Genomic DNA, 25,967 nt, shown 5'->3' with positions numbered 1-25,967 from the left:
CTATGTACTGATTTTATGCTCGCTTTTCTCAATGATTGCTTGATCTTCGTAGTGTGATCCAAAAAACTATTCGTCGTATTGTTTTTCTATACCTACTTATCTATCGCCCAATATTTTTCATATTTCGTCTCTTTTATTTATAAACCATCTTTACGTTCGCGTGGTTTGTAATGCTTGCAAATAAGTCTTGTTTATGTGAAGGATTTATTGGTTATCATTACTTATCTAACGAATGTTAAAGTTACAGAAACATAAATAAGCAATAATACTATTTACCTACGAAACAGAATAAACTATGTAAAGTTGTACAAATGAATAAGTCGGTCTCATCTAAATAACTGAAATTTGAATAACTGCGAATACCAAAATAAATAAATTAGTGTGTAGACAAAAGACTACAGGTACAACATTAAAAACGTATTTAACTTTAGTAAATCAGCGAAAACGTAAGCTATGTACAATAGTAAAAATTAGAACAACAACAAAATTAAGCAAAAGTAGAACAATATTTTATTATTTGATTGCAACAGCTACTGCATATCTAATATTAAGTATTTATCAAGCATTGATGACCGCATTGCAGGTTATGACGTAGAACCATTTATACGTACTTACATCATATTACAAAGCTGAAGATAAATGATAGCCCACTTACAAAATGATTATATTTATTAGAGAAAACCATCAAGATAATATACCCACCTAAACAAAACACGAAACGAGTTATCTTAAAGTGTACTCAATTACTTATATATTTGCATTTATCCGTTTTAGAATAATAATTTATTTATGTTAATTACACTTTGATTAATGATAATAATTTGCAATTTGTATGATCTCCATGGTTGCCAACATTTAATCCTTAGAAAGTTTAGGAATAATTGTAATAACTTAAAAAAGTATTTTTAACATCTTTGGCAGTCTTTACGAGTAGTCAGAAGCCAGAAAGTCTTACCAGGGGTATTGGGTTGCCCGGGTAACTGGGTTGAGGTCAGATAGGTAGTCGTTTCTTGTAAAACATTGGTACTCCGGTAGCTCATGCGGTTTGACTATACGCACCATTTTCCCAACCGAAAAGGCTAGGCAGATGGAAAATAGTGTGATTTGGCTGTATATTGAAATCAAACTCCAAAATATTTGCAAACAGGCAAGGCATTCGAACTGCGTAATTTCCGCCAAGATAAACAATCAACAATAATCTAGTATTATATCAATATATCTGCAAAACAGGCTTATCTGCCATAATCACCGATAAGCTTATCTTAATCCTTACTAAATATCAATTGCGAATACATATATAACTGTAAGTAATATATGGCTATATTTCCAATAGCCTTGAGCCGAATATATACCTTTTTTTGAAGGGAAATCATCAAACCTCCCGCTGTGGGTGCAGCGTGTCAGTCTCTCACTGACTTAAACCCATCATATTCCTTCTTGCGCCCTTAATGTACCAGGACCGCGGTAGTTTAAAATATATCTTTAAAATAGGATTCTCTGCGATTTGTTTGTTACTTCAATTCTCCGGGGCCCCGAGGGAAACTTTCGACTAAAAAAGTTTGTTTCTCGTGGACCCATTTATTGTTGATTCTAAAAAACTAAACGAAACGCTTGTTCAGCTCAATAAATAAGTAGATAAAATATAATTCCTCTGGATATCATTAAAATATGGTAAATGATCCACTCAGTTAGAAACTGAGATACGAATGTAAACTTTTAAAAAAATGTGCGTAAAATATCCGTTCATTTTATTTTATAAGGTAACTTTTATATAAGCACATACCAGAAAAGTACCTTAGTACTCATCAGCAGAGATATTCATAAAGAAATAAAATTTTAGTAACATATCCAGTGTATGTTGGCACACAATAACATATATTTCATAAGAAGGCAAAGCTCAACTTATACTGGACACAAAATATTAAAAGAACGAACGTTCCCATTGTGATTACGACTTATAAAATGAAAGCGTACAAAACAAAATTTTCTTTTTTAATGATGATAAATGCTTTTGCCTCTCGTAGTTCATAATAAAAGATATACCTTTCATATTCAAAAAGATTGCCCGGTACATAAACTCAGTACGTTCAAAAATGTAGGTTAATGATTTTGATCTTTATTTCTTAGTGAATAAGTTCTATATTTAAGTGGTATTGCGAAATTAAAAGATAGGCACTCTTTCACCGTGGACGAACGTAAAAAGTGGATTCTGGACTTTGTTGTCTGTTTTCCAATCGATCAGTGACCTCGTAGCGCGTAGCAGCTTCGTAGCACCAAATGTGCTACGAAATGGAATATGTACTACTTATACATAATTATGTGTACTTGTATATAATGTATATTTCTATTGTATTTGTTATTGATTTTGTATTGAAGGAGTATATTATATTTGTTTATAAGGTTTAAACTTTTAGAAAAAAAATACGACTTAGGGTTTTTTTTTGTAAAGACATGATTTATTTTCAATATAATGGTTTTGGTGTGAAGGCTATGTACTCATCTACGATCGTTTATTTATGTGTAGTGGAGTTAAACTTGCCAGAGAATATGATTTTCTTCTAATAATAATTCAATAAATTTTATTTATAAAATGTGCTTCGTACCAAATTATGTTAATAAGTAACATTAAATATGGCGATAACCTGTGAATACAAAAATACAACTACGTACATAGGTATTTCGAAATCAAATACAGCCGACATTTCTTTTCAGTGCTCAAACAATTGATATAATAAACGTAATATTAATACTTTGCTACGTAGGTATAAGCAAACGTACAAACCTTTAGGCATATCACAGGTCAATTCATCCCTTTAAATTCTGTGTAATTTACCTTCATTGCAATTTATTTCGAAAAGCCTTTTACTTATAAATTAATCTTTCAAACAATCTTGTCAACAAACACTATTACATTCTAATATTATTCTTTGCCAAAAGCATGCATCTCCAATTTAGTGAAGTTTACCCAGATCAAAAGAAAAGCCTTGACATTTTGAAATTGGGTCGCGATGGTCAAACGATAAAACCCACTTTTGGAAGTATACCACGGTAAATAGCTTTGATAATATATAAATTGACGGAGGTTCGATGGAAGAATGTATTTTTAATTTTAACATATGAACAACAATGACCAGACTAAATGGGAATAGATAACAAGGAGCACTCCTTGATTTTCAAGTGTACTTCTAATCGAAATATCGGAAGATCATCAGGTGCACCGCTCAGGAAATGGAACTCTACAACCAATGGGACGGCAAAAAAATAAACCTTGCTGTAAAGTTTTCAAAAGCGGTGTATAAAAACACGAAAATCTTCCGCCAGTGAAACCCAGTGTAGCCTTCCGCAATAAATGGACTGTGTAATACTAAGGCCTCGGCCTCGAATTTTGCGGGCAGCGGGGCGGCAGCGGCGGCGGCGCGGGAGCAGCAGGATCTTACGCGTATAATCAAATGGACCGGCCCTCGAATATAGCGGCGCGGGAGCGGGCAACGAGCGGTGCACTCCAGTCAAGCGGTGACCGCCCGCGCCGCCGCCGCTGCCGTCCCGCTGCCCGCAAAATTCGAGGCCGAGGCCTAAAGAATTAAAAAAATTGGACCAATAGTTCCATGAGATTTGCGCGTTCTGTCAAATAAATTAAGTATAGTTAAAGTGGCATAGGTATAGATAAAAGTCATAAATCTTCTAAAGTTCTTCATCTTTCAATTTAAGACCTCCTTACAATTAGATATATTGCTAACCCGTCAACAATGTTGTTAACATTACAGTCGAAACCTCACATACATTGTCAATACAAAATGTCGTTGAAAATGACGACAATATACTCGTTTATTCACAAGATAAGTGGACTCACGTGTGGCGCCCGATAACTGACAGATAAGCGCCAAGATCACATTGTTTCTCGTGCGATTGGAATATTGTTATAAACAGTGGTTTATGGACAGCTTCATCATTCATATACTAGTTGAAAGAACTTCTCACATAATCTACAATCTACCCCAACTGTAGCTCCTCTTCTCTTTTCAAATAGCCAACTCTACCTCTGCTATCAAGCAAAAAGGTCATTGTATCCTATAGCTGCCTAAATCGTATAGAAAATTTTCAGTATGTAAAGTTTTTGTTACAATGACCTACCTAAGAAAATAAATAAACACTGCTTTCAAGTGAAATCTCTAGAAAAGGTCATTACAAAAACATTATTCTGAGATAGGTATAGCCTTAAGACCTATTTCAGGCTACTCATGAACACATAAGCTCAGGTGTGAAGTGAATCAATCATAAATATGTATGTATGACGGAGCGCTAATATAAAACAAAGGTCATTATTTACTAACATTGTGTGGATGTCGGCTGTCATATGACCTTTGACTCAAGGCACGGTGACGTAGAAACGCGTCATTTTATTGCTTCAATTACGTTCAGAATATTAATGATTGGATCACTCTGGCAACACCGGCCGGGTGACTTGTCAAAAATCAGCTGTATAATTAAAAATTGTAATAAAATAGAATAATTAGCTAAATCGCCCTAAAAAGTTGATAATTTAATAGTAATAGTCGTAAATATAGTGTACAAATGTTTGTGACGTTATTGCAAAAGGATAACTCGTAAAAATCTACACAACACGGAGGCGGTCAGCTGTCAACCGCTCAGTTCAAATTAATCGGATTTTAACGGGAAGTATCTCTCTATTATAACTGTAACACGCTATATTATACTAATTCTCGTGCAGTAGATTATGTTATTTACTATAAAAGTGAGAATAACGGAAAAAAAATAAAAAATAATATCAATTTTGTAACCTACCTTATCTTAGAAAATTAAAAATTAAAATCAAATAAAACTAAAGAAGTCCCAATACATTCTTGATTCTCATATAAGTTACATGTTCCTTTAACAGTAACTTCTGTTACATTACACATTGAAGGCAAATTATAGATAACATATGTTAACAAAATCTATAGCTACACTTCAATTTTGTACTTAATTTTCTATCAATTAAATCAAACTCATTCTTTTCCATGCTATATAATCTTGAAACTACTAAATTCATATTTTAAATAATCCAACACCTAAGCCTATTACCTAAACCTATTCTTTTCTGTCTTTCTCATCTTGTTTACTCCACGCTTTCAGTAAATACCTGACACCATGTTCGTTATGACAAGGAAGGCCACTGCCAAGGACATGGAGGTGAAACTGAAGTTAGCCCTGGAAAAGCTCAAAACATCCGAAGAGCTCTGTCAACAACTGTTAAGGGAACGTGATGACAGCGAGGAAGAAATTCAGAAAATAATTAGTAAAAACTCTGAATTAAAGTCTCAACTTGCAGAATTACACATCCAATATATGGATGTGCTGGATCAGCGGGATAGGTTACAGGATTTTGTAGGTTCTTTTAGTGAATGTAGTGATGCTCATGAGAGGGCCTTGAGTCGCATTAAGGTACTGGAGACAAGCTTAAATGATGCTCACAAGTCAATAATATGCTTCAAGCAAACCCAACAACAACAGGAAAGTGATGACACTCACCGCCTTTTCAGTGAGCTTGTTACTTCAAATCCACTTCATATTAATAATTTGAGTCACAAAAAGATTAAAAAATACATAAGATTAAACAAATTGATACAAAAGATTAAGAAAGTGTGTCATAAACATAAATCCACACATAAATTAAATAATTTACTTAAAACTAAAGTTGACTTGAAAAATCAGTTAAATTTGTGCACTAACCAACTTTTACAAAGTAGGCTAATGTATGACCAAGACACACTAGTTCTGCAACAGGAAATGCTTGAACTGCAACGCGAATTAACAAAAATTACACACAAATATGAGACAGCCCAATATCAAGTAAAGGCACATATTTTGGCTACCGATGAGCTGCTCCAGTTAGGTAGTGAAAATATGGACCGTCTTGATTCTCTTAAAAATAAATATACCAACTGTACTTGTTCACAACCAGCAGTACAAGCTGACCCAGAGTTAACTTCGCCTAGTACTATGCAGTCAGCAGTGAGCAGTGACACAATACCACCTGTTGTCAATGTTCAGTGCAATATTCCACCATCAAGCATTTCATATAATAATAATTCGGAAAATCAAAACAATATATCACAAATATTTTCTGATAGATTTGGTCTTGGTTTTGGTAAATTAATCTCTCAATATTGTAAAAGTAAAATAATAAACAATTGTTCACCCGGTGCCAGCTACAATGAGATAATAGAAACAATTAAATTGACAAACCTTAATACCACTTCAACTGCCATTATGCTATTTGGAGATAGTCTAGCAGTCAAAAAACAAAATATAATAGAAAGTGTTGAATCAATGATAAAATTAAATAATACAACAAATTGCAAGTTTATAATCTGTGCCTTACCATATTCTAAAAATTTTACTATAGAACAAAATCAGTACATATTTAATTTAAACCTATTAATGTACAATATAACTAGGCAATACAATAATAGAATAATGTACTTTGATACAAATAAATTTATAAATAATTTTGTAGTGACAAATGATACAATGTATCTAAGTTTTTATTATAAACGACAAATTGCTATATTGATAGCAAATAATATACAAATTGACCCGGGTTCTACTACGGTAACCTCTTCTTTTAATAATATTAGTAGTTCTACTAATACAACTATTGATACACCTGATAGTTTAAACTACATGGTGCGACAAAGGGTGGGCCACATCAACTGAATGTTGTACATCAAAACATTCAGGGCCTTTCCGGCAAGGATTTAGAATTAAGTTTATTCATTGAACATTATATGGTACAAGTTATGTGCATAACTGAGCACTGGCACAGAAATAGTGAAATAATATTCCTTAATAACAGTAATTATACAGTACAAAGTTCATTCGTTAGAAAGGAAGCCATCCATGGTGGCTCTCTTATAATTGTAACTAATAATTTAAAGTGTAAGGAACGTTCAGATATAGTAAAATTATCAGTCGAGCGCAATGTAGAATTATCATGTGTTGAACTGGAGCAGTTTGTTATAATTTGTGTATACAGGCCTCCTTCAGGTGATTTTAACACTTTTGAATCAGTAATGGAAAATTCTCTCTCTAAACTTAATTCCACTAGTAAATCACTTTTAGTTTGCGGTGACTTCAATGTTAATATTTTAGAATCATCTTCTTTAACTACAAGGTTGCTAAACTTATTTAAATCATTTAACTTAGTAAATTTATTTCTAGAACCAACTCGAATTACGGCAACCTCGTCAACCTGTTTAGATAATATATTTACTAATTGTAGCGCCACAGAGACTCTGATTACCAGTGGCCTTCCTTCCGATCACCGTGGTCAACTGGCACGGTTTCCTGATAAAAAGAATAAAATCAAGCGGGAAATAACATGTCGGCCCTTAACAACCAGTCGTTTTAATAGTTTTAAAAATAATATTAACGCGAAACTAGACAATGAAATATTAAATAAAAACAATCCCCATTTAATGTACGGAGCACTATTTGATATAATAAAATACGAATTTAATTCTAGTTTTAAAACCAAAACGCTCGTACTAAAAGAAACGGCTAACTTCAATGAGTGGGCTTCCCCCGGCATTTACAAGAGTAGAGCTAAGCTGTATGAGTTGTATGAAATGAAAAATTATAATTTTGATGAAAATTTTATTAGATATGTTAGGAATTATTCTAAATTGTTTAAAAAAGTTTGTCATGCGGCAAAATCAATGTATTTTAGTAATAAAATTAAGAATAGTAAGAGTATAATAAAAGCGACGTGGAATATTATAAATAGCGAGACCGGGAAAATCAAACAGCGTGATAATCAGTATAAAATCATTAATGAGAATCAAGTTTACGAGAAAGATTCTGATGTAGCTCGCGAATTTAACACATTCTTCTCTAATATTCCAATCAAGACCACTAGCGGCTTAGACTCCTCTGCCACCAACGCCGAAAAACTTTTACGTAGTAGTGTTAGTCAATGTGAAGCCACATTTACCTTTAGTTATATTTCACCTTATGACATAGTAAGAACCTTCAAGTCATTAAATTCAAAAAAGACAGGTGATTTATGGGGTATCTCTGTTAAAGTCTTAAACTGTATTATTGACGATATTGCGCCCTATTTAGCTCGTATATTTAATGAGTGCATTGACTCAGGTACCTTTCCTGAACTTATGAAATACAGTAAAGTTATACCTCTCTTTAAATCCGGGAGCAAGAACGATCTAGGCAACTTTAGACCGATTTCAATTCTGCCCGCGTTGAGCAAAATTTTTGAAAAGCTAATTTTAAATCAACTCCTCCGGCATTTTAATTCATACAATATTTTACATGCGGAACAATACGGTTTTACAAAGGGTCGCTCCACAACGGATGCCGGAGTTGCTCTACTGAAACATATATTCAGTGCGTGGGAGAAGTCACAGAATGCTATCGGGGTGTTCTGTGATCTTTCTAAAGCGTTCGACTGCGTCCAACATGAAACGCTTACCCAGAAGCTAAAGTACTATGGTATTAGAGACAGCGCACTTAGTGTTATTAGCTCATATTTAAGCGGTAGAATGCAATGTGTTGACGTTAATGGTGTCAAATCTTCCAATCTACCCGTTCGTTTGGGCGTACCGCAAGGGTCGATTTTAGGTCCATTTTTGTTTCTTGTATACATTAATGACTTGCCATATTATTTAAAATCATTGTGTGATGTAGTATTGTTTGCCGATGACACGTCTCTAATTTTTAAAGTTGATAGGAATAGAGTAGATTTTGATGACGTGAATTCTTGTCTTTCACTAGTAACGCAATGGTTTACAGCCAATAATTTAGTTTTGAATACGAAGAAAACAAAATGTATTAAATTTGCTTTGCCTAATGTAAAAAATCTCGGTCCCGGTGTAATTTTGAACAATGAGGAACTTGAAACGGTACATGCTACGACTTTTCTAGGGATAACAGTAGACTCCAAAATTCAATGGGGTGAGCATATAACTGGCATCACGGGTAAATTAAGCTCTGCTGCGTACGCTGTCAGGAAAGTAAGAGCTCTCACCGATGTAGCCACGGCGCGTCTAGTGTACTTTAGCTATTTTCACTGCATCATGTCCTACGGAATTCTTATGTGGGGCAATGCTGCCGATATCGAGAATGTTTTCGTACTACAGAAGCGCGCTGTCCGTGCTATATACAAACTTGGTGCTAGAGTCTCCCTTAGGGAAAGGTTTAAGGACATTGGTATTCTGACTGTGGCGTCTCAATACATTTATGCCAATATAATATACGTAAGGCAAAACCTAGATTCATATAGTAAAAACAGCGACGTACATCATTTTAATACTAGAAATAAACATAAGTTAACCGCACCTAATTATCGTCTACATAAGGTGCACGGTTCATTTGTGGGGCTTTGTGTACGCATTTATAACAGGATTCCGGTTCATCTCTTGGAATTAACGGACAGTTCTTTTAAAAACAAAATCAAAGAAATTCTTGTTAAAAAGGCATATTATAATGTTAATGATTATTTCACAGATAAACGCAGATGGCAGCTCTGAAGTGGAACAAAAGTGCTTTATTTTTTGTATTTTTCGGTGTTTTAAATTAATAATTGATAAAATAGAATTGTATAATTGTAAAATAAATTAATAATAATTAAATTGTAATAGACAGCTGTGTTGCTGGGAAGTTTGTTCTTCACCACTTCTTCTTTCCAGCCATAACACTAGGAAGTGGTGAAAGGGGGGCGTTTTGGGGGTGCTGTCATTGTAAAATTTTGACGTTAAAAAGTGCTAATCGTATTAGCCTATTTTAATAAATGATTTTGACTTTTGACTTTTGACTTTTTGACTTTTGAATGGTCTTACTACAAAAACTTTAACCCCTGTTTTACACTTGTCTAAAAAAATTTTGGCTGCAAAATGAACCATATGTCAACGTCATAATTTGACATTTTTTTAGACAAGGCTTAAACTGACGTTAAAAAGTTTTTGTGGTAAGACGGTAAATCTTTATTTTTGGTGGTTATTTTTTGTTATTTGACTTGAAGAGATAGATTTAGGAGTATTTGAAAGGAAAAAATCAAGGTATTGCCATACTTCCAGCAGTGTATGTTAGGACATTATTTTGTTAAGCTCAAATTATGCTGAAATCTGTTTTTATAAAACCTAGGAGAAGATCAAAGATTTACAGAGACATTTACTTCTAATCGACCCTAATCTATAATTCACATAAGTACGACCTAAAGAGTATCGTGAAAAGGACACTATATACCTCTAAATATACCTTACGTTTTAAAGGGAAGAGAGTTATGTTAAAAAGAGAATGAACTTGAATGATTCATTTCAACAAACAATGTGATTTAAAACCCCTTTTCACTAAAAAAACGTAACAAGACCGTAACCCTAATCTGGCAATTATTTAATTCCATCTCTATTCATCCATTATCTTCATCCCATGACATCACAAACAAGGGGATTGGCAAAAAAATCCCATGAGTCATCTCAAGACTATACAAAAGGTTCGTATGTCCGGCGAAAATTCATTACAGAGTGAATCATATGATGCATCATGCACTCTTCTAAGGAAAACAACGATTTGGTGATGACATCAGGACACGGAATTAATTAGACACACATTCTTTGGAAGAAGAAAAACCCAAAGTTGTCATTTTGTTGTTGATAAATCTTTTATTTATTTTTATTGTTCTAAAGAATGAATGCTTTGAGGAAAAGCTGTGACAAAATAGTATATTATAGTGTTTCTAGTTTTAGACATTCCTATTTATATGGTTACAAATCTAAGGATGATGATATAGGCAACAGAACACATAATATATGTTCTGAACATATATTAAGTGTTCTGTTGCCTATATTTAATATTTCCCTATCATAAGATCATTTGTAATCACTATTTTTAAGTTATGTAATTAATAAAGACCTAAAAATATATGTTCTTTAATTGGAATTTAGAAACAACAGATAATAAACTGTAAACCTTATAATTTCAATTTATAACGAAACTAGCTTGTGCCAGCGGTTACATCCGCAGAACCAAAGGAACTGCACGAATCCATATAAATGAATGAATGCCTATCGAGGAGGGCATTACTGGGCTATCTACAACTGAAAGATTTTTTCAAATCGGATCAGTAGTTCCTGAGACAAGCGTGTTCAAGCAAACAAGCCAACTCTTTTGCCTTAAAATTTTAGCATAGATTTACCTAACTGGTTGTAAGCTAAGGAACTATCGATCACATTTGTTCAAGTATCCAATAAACTGAAGATTAAGACATGAGCCGTCTACATTTAGCAACGGAACGGAACCCATTAGTTTTGCGGTACTTCGAATACTTAAACGTATTTGCTTCAATGTTAGACTTAAACCATTAGCAAGATTACTATCCTTTTAGACAAGGAAGTACTGTTTAAGTTTAGATGGCTGCATTAAGTTGCTTAACTTGACTAACTGATTCGATTTGCATGTAAGAAACTAATATTTGGATAAGTTGCAAGATAAAATAAATTATTGAGGTCCTTGTTGTGTTTAAGTTGAGAATCATCATACTGGCTGATAAAGAAAGACGATAAAAATTATTTATTTTTTAATCTTGCTTTGGAAAAGCTATGCTTACAATTCATGTTATTTCATAGTACTGAACACTCATAACTATGAATAAGTGGGTTTTTAATAGCACAGTCTAATTGTTTTTATGCTTTCATGATTGTATTTTATGGATACGGACACAGTTTTAGCTAATAATACGTTTAGTAGAAACGTAGTCATAGTATAATGATAACAAAAGAAACCAACTTCTAGTAATAATACACTTAGTGACATTTAACGGAACTATTAGGTAATTAATATTCAGTAAGCTCTACAAGACAACTAGCCAGCAGAACGACCTTCCAAAATATTGTCTAACTCGTAATGTAATACAAACAATGGCCTTACTTGCGTCGTAAATATATATGTATATCGCAATGTCGTCTGTTTGTCTATGACGTCATTGTACAGACACGTGGACATGGCGCGAATTACCTTAATTCCGACTCGATATTTTGTCATATCGATTGGGTAGAATCGTCAGTAGTATTGAGTATCGAGTATTGAGTATTGAGTATCTCAGTGCCTCAAGACGAAAGTCTACAACCAATGTGTGTTACCAGTGATGACTTACGGCACCGAAACGTGGTCTCTCACTATCGGCCTCATCTGAAAGCTCAAAGTCGCTCAACGAGCTATGGAGAGGGCTATGCTCGGTGTTTCTCTACGTGATCGAATCCGAAACGAGGAGATCCGTAGACGAACCAAAGTCACCGATATAGCCCACAGGATTAGCAAGTTGAAGTGGCAATGGGCAGGCCATATTGCTCGCAGAGCAGATGGCCGATGGGGCCGAAAAGTGCTGGAGTGGAGACCACGGACTAGCAAGCGCAGCGTAGGACGTCCATCAACAAGGTGGACAGACGACCTTATAAAGGTCGCCGGAAGACGCTGGATGCAGGTCGCCTCCAACAGGTATCTGTGGAGATCTAAGGGGGAGGCCTATGTTCAGCAGTGGACGTCCTATGGCTGAGATGATGATGATGATGATGATGATTGAGTATCGATTCTTGTCGTGTCTGTCTTGTTTGGTTCTATTCTCTAAGTTATGTAGTAATTTTCTTCTTCACGGGATGTATCCTGCCAGGGCTGCGGGATGTTCAAGAGAGTTACCACGGCTCTGGTACAGAAAGGGCTTAAGAAGGAACATGGTGGGTTCTAGCCAGTAAGAGTCTAACACTCCCTCACGCTGCACCCACATAGGGAGGGGTCATTTGATGATTTCCCAACAAAAAAAAGGAAGAAAATTATCGTATCAAATAAATATATTACACATTGGTATATGAAATTCCAACTAGATTAATTCAAAACAAATTAAACTAAGTTCATCATGTTCGTTTCCATGTGACCATGAATGAATGACCTTTGTACAAGACCCTTCAGAGCCTTGTCTTTTAAACAATCAGTACCGGTTTTCGTATGACTTTTGTTTGAGCTTAGAAAACCAGTATTACATTGCAGCTGGAGGACATAATGGTTGCATTATGTATAATGATGATATTTAACCGAAGCGAGTTAGACTAGAGGTGGCCCCGATCGACTGGAAATAGAATATCAAATTGTTCTTAAGACTTTGTTGACTTAAGGGTAAATCAAATCAGTCTTTATTGTGGTTCATAGGTAGGTACATAATAAATTATAAACAGCTATGTCCCGCCCTTAGGGAATATAAAAGTATGTATCTTGGAATTAGTAAAGTGTAGAATTAAAGTATTATTTTAACAAATTATAGAAAATGGTTCATTACTTAGTGGGATCACTCGTATATTGGAGCTGGGATTTATGGGATAAGAAGTAGATGTACAAGCAGACTTTATGTACGCGACTGTACATAAAGAATCACTCAGGTTTAGCCTGGACAGCTATCTTTCTATATTTATCAAGGCATTAAGCTCAAGTGTGAATTAGGTGTGCAAATAACACTTTTAGTCTTTTTTCTGCAAAATTTTAGACTGGTTGAATATTCTGTAAGTTCTATTTCAACCGTGCTAAAACTAAAAAATCCAGTTTGTCGGTAAATTAAATATGGCTATAAATAATGGAGTTGAATACGAATAGCGAAGTATTGACCGCTTTACAATATTGAATACAGTTTACAGTCTATTGAAATTGTATGGAGTGTATTGAATTTATCGACGGCCTGTGGCGGTTTTCAGGTTCTTGTTTAGTTTTATTACTCGAATAGGCTTAGTTTTTTTTTTTTTGTAAGAGGTAAATGTGCGAAAACGTATGAATTAGTAAGCTAAAAACTTGGAACTGCAGTATCAGAACTCGTTCCTATAAAGTAATGCTGTCGAGTATTATGCAAAGATTAAGAAGATTAATTTTGACTGTTCATAAAAAAATAAGTACTTATCACTTTAATCATATTAAGTGACGATTGGAAAAGCTCAAATAGTGAATTGAAATTACGTTGTTTACATTTTACCAGTCCAAATGACTTAGAGATAATAATACTTAATTCATTTGACACGTATTTGCGATTATTTCACGAATTCAGATATTGTGAAATATGTAGTCCCAAATGTTATAAAACTATCATGCAGAGATTGAATTAATTTCATCACTCATTTTGTGACGTACATGTTTACTCATATCTAGGGACAAAATATCTATTCAAATTCCCATTTGCCCACTGCATACTCAATGCGTAATGACAATATTGCATCATACATACAATATTACGACTTTCTCTATTAACTTATGCATGCAGTGATTAATTATATAGCTCGCTAACTACGACTCAATGCCTCAGTAATGTTTGTTAGCGATAATTACTTAATTACTAACTATATTATTAGTTGGCAAATATTAGTATATGTATTGTCTGTCTATTGAGCTGAATTGTTAGCTTTCAGTCTATCCAGGTGTAGCTGATAATGACAATATTGATATTTCATGGAACCTTATAAGGTTAGAAAGGACTTATAAGTTCTTTGTATTTCTTACCCGTCGTAAAAATTACTAAGGTTTTCATCTCCATTTATTTAATCGTAATAATTACATAAACTAAGGTAATAAAACATAATTTATAAGAAAGTTAATCTCAAAAGGATTAAGAAGGCTTATCAAAAAACCAAAAACCTAAATGCACCAAAGCTTGTTCGTCACATTACAAATTGCCGCGTTCCAAAACAAGATGGCGGGCGCGTCGTCGCGCGATGTTTCCCGGAAACGGCGCTCGCACAGCCGCCATGTTGTGTACGCGCACGGGACGCGAAACGTGACGCACACATGCTCACGCGCTGTAATCAACCGATATGGGGAGCGTGGCTTGACAACGTTATACATAGTTTATGGCCGCGTGGCGTGTTTTAACTTTAAGGTTATGCCTTGATAATGTTTATGTTGATGGTTATAAGGATATAATTTTACGATAAATATAGGGATGTGGCTGCTTTATGTTCGTGTTAAATAATTATTTTAATTCAACTGCAAAAAAAGGTGGGTCATGAAGATAAATAAATGACATTTTAAACATAAAATTTTATAATCCGAAACTCTGTAGAATTGGTATTTCAAAATGTAATATAAATAGCAGAGATGTAAATAAAGCTACCTACAACATATTTGATTAAAATAACCGAAACTATTTTAATTAAAACGACCTTTTCACGTTAGTGGACATAAAACGAACAAAGCCACCGTTAAGAGGATTGGAACGAACAATACTTTTATCATGCGATTGTCCGAATATTATTTACGATAAAACAATAGTGGGCCGGTCGTTAGCTCGTGACCTTTGTGATTTATTTATATGCACGAGTATGCAGGCCTGCATTGCCATGTCTGAAGGATATGTTACTGAAACAAATTAACTCAAATAATAGCTGATAAACTGTTTTTTTGTGTTTACAGCAATCGCAGTAGGATAGTCTATTTCTCATTTAATTTGTCTATATTATATTAATTGTTTATTCTTGTAACAAACCTGTATTATATGTGAGGAAATGTATGTCCTGAAATAATTCCTGCTATAAGTATGAGTAAATACGAGTATGTATGTATGTCAGTATAGCAAATATAGCCATGTCGGTAACCAAACGATCAATCTAACAAATGGAGACATTCATTGAACCGTATTGAAGCAATAGTTCCTGAAATGAGGTTTTCAGTTCACTCGTATCATCCACAATATATATCAATATCAATCATATCTATCGATAAAGAATGTTTCATTGCGGCTTGAAATTACACTAGGCACAGACAAAAAAGCCTCAATTTACGTTAACCGCGAAAGGTTTTGTAAGAACTTCGTAAAGGTAACTCAAAACTTTTTGACAATGACGAACAACGGAAGGAATTCCGAAGAAACTCAAAAGTATTATTTTATCTTTTGTTATGACTTGAAATGTAACGTTCAAAGGAAATACAGACCTGTTGTGTGTCAGAAACCATATTATTATAACTTAGTCCTTCAGTCAACAAAGAAAATGTATAAATGATATATCCTCGAACCTATATATTGCTTGGTAACAACACGTTTAGTCAACTTAATTAAGATGTTAAATAAAGTCCATAAACAGTGGTCTAAAAATCAATAATTTGTATAAAGGTGACTTAAAGCCTTGTTAGTCCTATGGTCTACCGTAGTCTTAACGACTGGCTTAAAACCAAATAGGTATGTGAAAAGCGTTAATTAAAATCTGATTAGGTTTAAAGATACTTTAATGGGATATGAATTTTGTTTACATTTCTTAAAAATATGCACGTAATTGTAGCATTTCTTTTATTTTTTGTAGTAATACATCATTGCACAAATGACATCATACGCGTTATCAAGATATCGAGTAGACAATAGTGTTGTTATGTCACTTTGTTTTACGTACTAAAAAAAACTGCTACCATGACGCTACTAATAAAATTCCTATCTAGGCATTCTGCTCAGAATTTTATAAACTTTTCGTATGTTTAAGGATAACTTACAAGTTAATCACGATTTCTTATCTTCGGCATGTAACGGTTAAAAATGCTTTTATACCTGCAAAACAACTTAACACATCTACCCCTCTAGTAACAATTATTTTTTTACCTTCCAAGGGTTGTGTCACAAAACAAATACGAGATGTACTTGCAACGTAGTCTGGTCCTTGGTCCTTCATCGACAGATGTGCAGATTATTATTATTAGCCAGCCATTGATCTCTCTACCTGAGCGCGCCCCATCGGGATATTGGTCTCGGATTCATAGCGTACGATAATATGGTATTAAATGGGTATGTGGGGTGATTTCGATGTTATAGATTGGGTATTTATTTGATTTCAATTGAAATGAGATTAGAATTTAAACATGTCAGCGAATTAACGTAAAGCTTGTAACTATAGGTCCTAGAACTATGCGCTTTTTACATATCAGAATAAATTTAATATAGTTTTCGAGTTTTAGTAATAAATTATACTGAAGTCTTGTTTAATATAATTGTAGTTTAGCTACCTAATTGTTTAAAGAAGAAAACTAGCGACTCTCCCGTGTAATATTCATTTAAATGAACTTTACTGTACTTCGTTTAAAATGTAACCTTTTAAGCTGCAGCAAGGTTACAGTAAATATTACATTGTTGCCTGCCGGAGTTAATTCATAAATTCCCCATTTTATACCTCGGCATTTTGATAAAATGAGCTTTCTTTTACGTCCTCTTATGATGATGTATGTTGGCAATTAAAAATACTTTGTTTTTATTATTATTTTTCACAACGATGCCTAATATTATGTACTAACACCTTTATAACCTATGAACACAGAATAAAGAGCTTTGACTTAAATTGTAAAAAATGAGTAGTAAATAAAATGATAACATTATAAACGGATAATACATAATTTGTTAATAACGAAATTCCAAGCAAGCGTATATTCAATATAACTTATTACGTATACCTATAAATACCGAATTTTACGACTAGATTTATATGCAGATTGTACATAATTTAAATAAGGAAACTACAACAACGGAACTGCTGCAATTTGCGTAATACATATCCTCTACGAAATGACAGTAACAATATTATACCTCTTAGGTAAACAAATCCGGTTGAGTATGCATAACTCTTTCGTATATAATTATACTGATATAATTATAGAGATTGTACATAACCATTCATTTGGTCTACCAATAATATATGTTCTGAAATAATACCTACACTTACTTTTTAAGGTTTTACTCTCTGTTTATAATCACGATTACAATAAAAATGTTTCTTTACTTTTCTTTAGGGAATCGGAAATCGCTATTTTAAAAAACCAACATTATAAGAGGAATTGTGTACTTGAGACTTTGATTTTTATGTATTTGAGTATCTACAATTCTACATGCAACAGTCGCCAGTGAATTTCAGTCAAAATATAACATCATTTAGGTATGTTTTTTGAAAGAAAGAAAGAAAGAAGAGAGAAAAATATATTAGTCAGAATGTACTTAGTTACAATAGGTTTTATTATAAGTAGCCTCATACATTCTCCCGAATCTCACAAATCATCATCCTCCGAGCCTTTTTCCCAATCATGTTGGCTCGGCTTCCAGTCTAACCGGATTCGGCTGAATACCAGAGCTTTAGAAGCGACTGCCTATCTGACCTCCTCAACCCAGTTACCCGGGCAACAATTACAAGTAATAACCGGGCAAGTTAAACGGGAATCGCTGTACAAATATTATACTTATAATCCACTTTGTTTAAAACAAATAGGTCATCTTTGTATATGTAACTTTCCTTCATTTAGAGCAGCGAAATATGTAGTTAATTAAGCAAACATGCAGACTAAAAAACACCAACAATTAATTATCATCATTACACATCAGGCTTTGTCCTTTAAATTCTAAGGACAATCACTAAAACCCAAACAATACTTCACGCCCACATTCAAAACGCGTCAAATCATTGAAATTTGCAATAAAACTCAAAAATAAGGCCGTCAGACAAGCCGGTGTTTTTTCAATAAAGTGTCAGGTAAATTCATCATGGCGTGGTGAAACCGGTTTGGTCGAAAATTGCCCTGCGCACAGACCATGGCGTGGCGGTTAGAGACTCCGCTTGAATGATAAATACGTAGGTTGCTGGTTTGTTGATAGGAAAATTTTGTTTTAGCCGTCTTTGAAGTAAGATTTGTTTTGGCTATTTTTGGATTGATAGGAAATCCAGTTAAAACTGTTTAATTTAATGTTGTATTGTATTATTATGTAAATATCGAATAAATAATGAGGTATTCGTTACAAACTGTTTTACTAAATAATTCAATTTTTGTAAGGCGAATTTACTCTAATGAATTCATAACGCTATCTCCTTTGTCATCGATGCATCATCGTAAAAAATATCCATTTTGATGACAATACGAAACTTAAAAATAGGAAGAATCTCAAAACATTATACAAATAAAGCTAACTGAGTTATGTTGGCAACCTATAAAAACTTTTTAAAGGGCGAAATGCATAGGTATACAACTTTGTCTTCTTGGACTAAAATCCGGGTATTATTTAAGCACCCCCCAAATGAATAAAACAATTATAACAATGTCTAACCAATTTCTTTTCCTTGTCAACAGAGCGAAAAATGGCTGGCCTACGAGAACTTAAAAGAAGAAATTCTAGAAAAGATCAGGAAACTTGAAGAGGAGCGTCACACAGTGGACTTATGGTCCTGTGGGCCCGAGTGGGGCCGCAAGCGACGCAGGAGACAAGTCACCGTGTCCCCCCCTTATGTAGTCTACATGCTCCCCGACGCAGATATCATGGAAGACTGGCGGTTAGTAAGGAAACTTCTAGAACGAACTGACTAGCACGACACAAACGAATTTTCTAGAATATTTTTCTAATGTAAGGTAATCGTGGAGTTTTGATTGTGATGAGTTGTTTCTTGTCACGGTACTACGGTCGGGTTGCGTTTAGTTGTACTGGTAATTTATTTGAATTAAGAACGCAGCTAGTTGAAACTTTTTAGCTGGTAAAATTCTGGTTTAAGTTCACCACAGAAGATGTAATTTTGAAAAGATTAGCTGCAGAAATATTTTATTGATGTGTGTGTAACTTAACTTTGAAATAATAATTATTAGAGAACTAGACTGGTATATCATATTAGCTGTAAAATGCAAATGTAAATATTGATGAGACTTTTGTGAAAACTTAGTAAGTTATTAAAAGAAAATAGTACCAATTTCATTGCATTTGAAAGAATGAAGCGACGATTTTACTATTTTATTTTATCAGTAAACGTAACCAAAACTATGGCCGTAGTATTATAAATATTGTTAAGATCAAGTGATATTTTTCACTGCAAAGATCTGTAAGGGTAGCATAGCAACTAAAGGTACTAAGTGACATAGTTAAGATATGTCACGAACATAAGGGAGCCTCAACGATTGTGACCTGAATCTTCAGGCCACCAGGTAAGAACTTCCCAAGGGGAATAAATGACTAGCGGAGATGTCATAACGCAAAATTCCCTAAGAAAGTAGCGCGCCAAAAAGCGGGTGTTCGGGGGACGAAGAACGTTACTAGCTCCACCCTTAAAAGTCTTCTACGGAACCTGCCCATTTTATTCAAACTAAAATCACCAATCAATCAAGACAAATCTTTAACAGCTGGGTTTTGGACTAGGAAGCTGAATACCTCGTTAGTTGTAGTAACAGATCACGCCTACCGTACGTCACTTGAGCTACAAGAAGGCGCTTGGCCTACCTGCCTTATGGCATCTCCGCTATCTTTCCTTCCTCCTAAAGCTACAATGATTGTAATTTATTTTTATAGGGTTAAAACACCCCCTTGTATAACAGAATTATGTCCCTCATATTCATTATAGTGTCAATTGAAACTAAATATTCGTCTTAACGGAATTTTCACGACTCTGGTCACCGGGAATTTTTTGCCAATGACTGTTTACAAATTAATAATGAATGATGATGTATAATAATAACTTACAGTAATAATAAACGTTGAACTGAAATGACTTTTGTTTTATTTTCGAAAACCTTTGTAAATTGATTATAATCAAATGCACGAAGGGCAGTTCTTTTAGTAGTTTTGGGGAAAGTTACTTGTTTGGTTAAAGTTAGTTATGTGCTTTAATCGAATCTATGAAATGTAGTTGAAACACCGAGCAATGAAAATCATTAAGCTAATGCATTAGAATAGCAACGATCGCAACTTATCATATAACCAAGAATAATTAATTGACTTTTCTATGAGCACGTTTATTTAACGAGAGTTTGATTTGAAAAACTGCTACGAGCTATTTATTTAGCTTCGCAAATAGTCCCCACAGGATGCGGCTGAAGCTGCGGGCATATGATTTAATTTTGACTGAAGAGGAAGAAGTGAAGGAACAGTCATATACGTAACAAATATCCGAATATCTCTTTGCCATTTGATAATTCAGAATTAGGTTCTCAAAGTACTTTTTTAAGCCAGAAAATCGTCAGTAGACGACATAAATACATAATGTTTATAAGCTTTTGTTATGTTAAAATTTCATAATTTGAGGGACGAAAATTTTACGACCAATTGGAATGTTACGAATGTAAGTTTTAGTGTGTGAAAAGGTTTTGGTGGTCCTTTCTTGGAACTAATATCAGGATTTTATTTATTAGGGAAATTAAAATTCAGTCTCTCCGCACTAACAAACTTTATATATTATTTTTTCTCTGGACCGATCAAAGGGTATCACTTTAAAAAAAAACCAGTAACTTAACGTTTGCTAATTCGAATTTTCTCTGTAGAAGAAATGAAGTTTAGCTTTTTTAATGACTGAAAGACGACGTACATATACATATTTTTATGAATACACGGCTAAATAGCTCCCTGAGTATTCAATCTTTAATTAACAGATTATAGTTGCGTCTTTAATTAGCGTAATTGCGCTTTACACATCTGTGCAGACGTGGCCAAGTGTAAATAGTAGGTTCTTATGGACGATAATTAAGCTCATTTGTGAAGTTCTACGTATGTAGTAATATAAATAAGATGCACATGTACTGAACCTGTTTTGTAGTACTTAAGGGACCCAAAAAAAAACAACCGTAAGTAAGTTTACCTAATAAAACATTCATAATTTTTTTTTAAATCAGTATGAATTGTTGAGTATTGATAATACCTATCTGAGGGAAGGTGAGACTATTTAACTGTAACGATAACCAAACCTCAAGTAGCCGTCAAATCAGCGATTTGACAATTGAAAATGGTTCGGTCATCGTTATAGTTAAAGGGTGCTAGTCAAAATAACGATTGCAATTGGCTTAGCTCGTACCTATGTAACAGCTGTACGAGTAATCGATCATAAGGTTAAGCAACGCTTGGCACGATCGGTCTGTGGATGGGCTAGCAGAAAGTCAACAAGGAAGCTGATACGGTGAGTATGGTAAGTAAAATTAACTTAATACTGAAAAACATATTTTGCTCTTGAGTTTAGTAGATGTTTTTTTTATTGAGTGTGGGAAATTCGAGACACGCGTGTGAAATCTAGTAGTTACGAATAGAAATGTAAAGTATATAAAAACAAAGGCAATAGGGTTAAAGGCCTGTACAGGCCTTGTTAGACGGATACGGGTTAAATCGTCTTTTATATGTAGATATAAAACGTATTTTGATGATATAAACAAAAGCAGTCGACGCCTCAAGCTGAAGCTAGTGTAATTTGTGTTTTAATTTAATTTGCAACATTTCCTTGAAATTGCGACAGAAGCATTGTTCATTAATATAACTGGACATTGCCCGATTACAAGTTGGCTAAGCCCCAAGTGGCATGCAGTATCCAACGGTTGGATTTGTAGGATAATAGAATTTGATAGGTTACATACACACAACGCAACGTAGGCAGGAGGTAGATATAACAGCCAATGATAATTATTTCAGTACAGTGCTTCAATTATCGCAATGATATTTGTTTCAAATGGGTGAATACCAATTAAACCCATTTGCGGATCAATATGCAAAAGCTACACCAAAATGTAAGTAAAACTAGTCACTTTTGCAAATTCACGTCGTTTTTTTTTTTCATTATCATATTTTTAATTTCGCTCAGTAAAATATTTTTCATGGTGGAAAAACTATTTTTCATTTAAACCTCAAAACAATTTAAATGTGAAAATACCTACGAATTTATTGAACAACGTTACGCATGCTACTTCAGATATAACTAACTCCACAGTATACAACTCCGACCACATAGATAATCATCAAAGTGGCACTATAACCAGTAATATGGAAGTACAGTTACAATGACACTCAATCGCGTTGTTATCTGAACAAATTGCTCGGAAAATTGAATTGATATTGTTTGCTTATGTCCGTATTCAAACCACATGATACAGTGATTACTGGTTACTTTACAATTGAATTAACTAGAGTGATGTAAGTAGGTAGTACTTCTACATTTTACACACGCTTAATCTTTTTAAATTGTTTTTTATGAACATTTTTCAAGAAGACTCATCAAGGAACTTACATGGAGTACTTGAGGTGAAATTCCACCGCTTCACAGCACAGGTTTATAAAATAGGTACTAGAGTTTTAGCCGCTTCGCCAGGGAACTATTTACCACACTCAGAGAATAATAGTTATACTAAAATCCAATCGGTAATTTTTGAGTAGTGTAGGAACAAACTTCAAATTTTTGCATTTATGATATTCTTAATATGATATAGGAATAAATTATAAGTACAGTAAGATAAGTATAAGTACAGTACGTATTCACAAAAAAATAAGGATATTTTTAATTAATTATCGAATCTAATTATCTTATTCAAGAAACTTTATCTCCGAGGAAAATTTCGTAAAAGAATATCTGTAAATTGTAGACTCAACTGTCTTGTTTTCAGTTCTATCGATGGTTTATTTTAAATCAATAATCGCACAAACCAATGAACGAAAAACTTTACTCATCTTTAGAAAGGCACAAATCTTCAATCTCACAAAAAAGTTTTTTTGGAAATTTATTCGGTTTCATTAGTCATACTACTACTATTTTGAATGGAATTATCGTCAATCAACAGAGTTATTGATAAACTTAACTTTGTTTATCAATAACTCAGTGATCGGATAGAAAATCTAAGCAGAGTTTTAAATACTTACATACATCTGTGACGTCACGTTCCCCTTTTTCTACTGAAGATACCTATTTCCTCGCCTTTCATGGTGCTTGTTAGTTTATTACAGCCATGTCGTACCTGCGTATCAATGTAACATTTTCAGTTATCTCTTTATTCACATTTTTCCTACAGTTCAACTTATAAAGTACCAATTTAGACGATTTTATACATGTGTGTATTTTTATATATTTCACACATGTATGTATTTTTACATTATAAAATATGCGAGATATTTTAGAGTAAGCTTTTTCAATGAAAGCTTTTTAAAATTCATGCCTTCGTTGATGCACATCGTGTTCCGGATGATCATTGTATCAACAAACCTCATAAGACTTGTTAAAGACGAGGCTTTTAGAATGCCTGTATCCCTGTTCGAAACTTAGACGCATAAAATTAGCATAAATTTGGATTCCCTGTCTCAAGAGAGAGATAAGTTAACTATCTCGACAAGTCTCGTAAGCAATTATACTGTTCAAACTTGAATCAGTTGTAAACTACTAGTCTACTTGTACAGTCAGCACCAAAAGTCGATGAACAGAATCAACATGACAAAAGACCTGTTCACAATAAAATGCCATAAGTTATAGTCGCAACTAGGAAACAAAATAGACTGTACACCAGAAACTTACAAAAGTCGTTAAACACGAGTATTTCAAAAGTATCTGTGCACTAGTATTCCTAAAGTCGCTGTACACCATCAATCCAAATGTCGCTGAACATCATTGTATCAAAAGTCACTAAACAGCAGTAAATACAAAATTAGGTTAACAAAGTATATTTTTAATGTTGCCGTGTGTTAATGTACTTTTGACGCTTATATTGTTCAGCTACTTTTGGGACAGTACTTGCTTGACCTTAATAATGTATGTTAACACGTTAGTATCTATTTCAATAATTTTAATAATTATTTTGGAAATACACTCTTTTGCAAAAAAGCGGGCACCTATGCGAAATCTTAGTTTTAAGGACTTCACGTGTATTTCAAAGGGTTTTAATGATTGTAGTATGTTTCTAGCATCAAAAGGGTTAGCCAAGCATGCGTGAGAGTAGTGTATTCTAAATTTGAATTTTGTACAATTGCTAAGAAATTGGTTAAACCTTGTTTTGGACTAATTGCTGGCAGAAAGTTCGTCGGTGCTTTGAAAAGTTTTTGAAGTGATTTTCAGAAAACTTATAATGCAGTCTTAATTAATGTACCTTTTTGTTAGATCAAACATTTTTGAAAAACTATGCGTATTTGATAAAATTTTCACCTGCTCTAAATTGGCTTTACTGATGATTGATGGCAATGTTAAGAGTTTCGGTATTTTAGTGTAAAGCGTTCTTCTGTTTAGATATTATACCCACGTGTTTTAAAATATCGCTTTTTCATAATTAAACACTATTTAGAGGAGTATCAGTACATTGGGCTGCGACAAAACCAATTTAAAGTAAGTAGTGCCGATCGCAACTCGTCTCCTATCGTACTTTGACATTAAAAAATACCAAATTTTGTGATAAATGTTAAAATTAACCACATGAAAAATGATGAGAAGGGTTTAAGCTATCTAAAAAGTCTAATTATCGCCGCGTTGAAGCTCTCTATAACTCCATAGGTATCGGGTTACTAAACGATGATTTCGCTGAAAGGGAGTCAAGAATTCAAAAGTATTGACCAAACGTATGTTTCTTAAGAAATGAGCAGATAGCCAATTATTGTTATGATTTAAGCAGTAAAGTGCTGTAGATGCTAGGAAATCTCGGTGCAGGCAAGTTTATTTAATAAAACGTCGAAACAACGTCGAAACGTGAAAACACGAAATTTGAACGCTCAGACTCATAGATCTTCGGAGGTATACGGAGTTTCTCAAGAGACGAGGTTGTTTGAAAATCAGTGATTACGAGACCTTAAGACCTCGTGCTCACAGTTTATGCGCTATTTTCTGTATTTTGTAGAATTTCAAGATTTTTAAAAATGTTAAAGTCCGAAAGGAGACGAGTTGTGATCGGCACTGCTTACTTTAAATTGGTTTTGTCGCAGCCCAATGTACTGATACTCCTCTAAATAGTGTTTGATTATGAAAAAGCGATATTTTGAAACACGTGGGTATAATATCTAAACAGAAGAACGCTTTACACTAAAATACCGAAACTCTTAACATTGCCATCAATCATCAGTAAAGCCTATTTAGAGCAGGTGAAAATTTAATCAAATACACATAGTTTTTCAAAAATGTTTTGATCTAACAAAAAGGTACATTAATTAAGACTGCATTATCAGTTTTCTGAAAATCACTTCAAAAACTTTTCAAAACACCGACGAACTT

At 33.8% G+C, this 25,967-nt stretch overlaps 2 protein-coding genes across 2 annotated transcripts in view; both read left to right on the top strand.

Annotated features, from left to right (window-relative positions):
* The window catches only part of LOC124636233 (breast cancer metastasis-suppressor 1-like protein), a 101,244-nt gene extending 81,874 nt beyond the window's left edge, over window positions 1-19,370 (top strand). Inside the window, exon 4 of the mRNA XM_047172215.1 lies at window positions 19,126-19,370. Coding sequence (XP_047028171.1) covers window positions 19,126-19,359 — 234 coding nt within the window. The 3' untranslated portion in view covers window positions 19,360-19,370. The remainder of the gene's footprint in view (window positions 1-19,125) is intronic.
* LOC124636234 lies at window positions 4,444-9,582 on the top strand. Its single transcript, XM_047172216.1, has 2 exons — window positions 4,444-5,539; window positions 9,523-9,582. Exons 1-2 carry the CDS (start codon window positions 5,149-5,151, stop codon window positions 9,543-9,545), a joined length of 414 nt encoding a protein of 137 aa, XP_047028172.1. The 5' UTR covers window positions 4,444-5,148; the 3' UTR covers window positions 9,546-9,582.
* Window positions 19,371-25,967: the final 6,597 nt, after the last annotated feature.

The sequence above is a fragment of the Helicoverpa zea genome, chromosome 14, assembly GCF_022581195.2.
Source record: "Helicoverpa zea isolate HzStark_Cry1AcR chromosome 14, ilHelZeax1.1, whole genome shotgun sequence".
NCBI lineage: Eukaryota > Metazoa > Arthropoda > Insecta > Lepidoptera > Noctuidae > Helicoverpa > Helicoverpa zea.
This window is presented reverse-complemented; position numbering and strand designations above follow the sequence as displayed.

What these genes read in the sequence shown, in the direction of transcription:
- LOC124636234 (XM_047172216.1), top strand. Translation starts at nt 5,149, where the DNA reads ATGTTCGTTATGACAAGGAAGGCCACTGCCAAGGACATGGAGGTGAAA. An exon ending in TGACACTCACCGCCTTTTCA is followed by an intron (nt 5,540 to 9,522) that starts GTGAGCTTGTTA and finishes ATTATTTCACAG; the next exon opens with ATAAACGCAGATGGCAGCTC.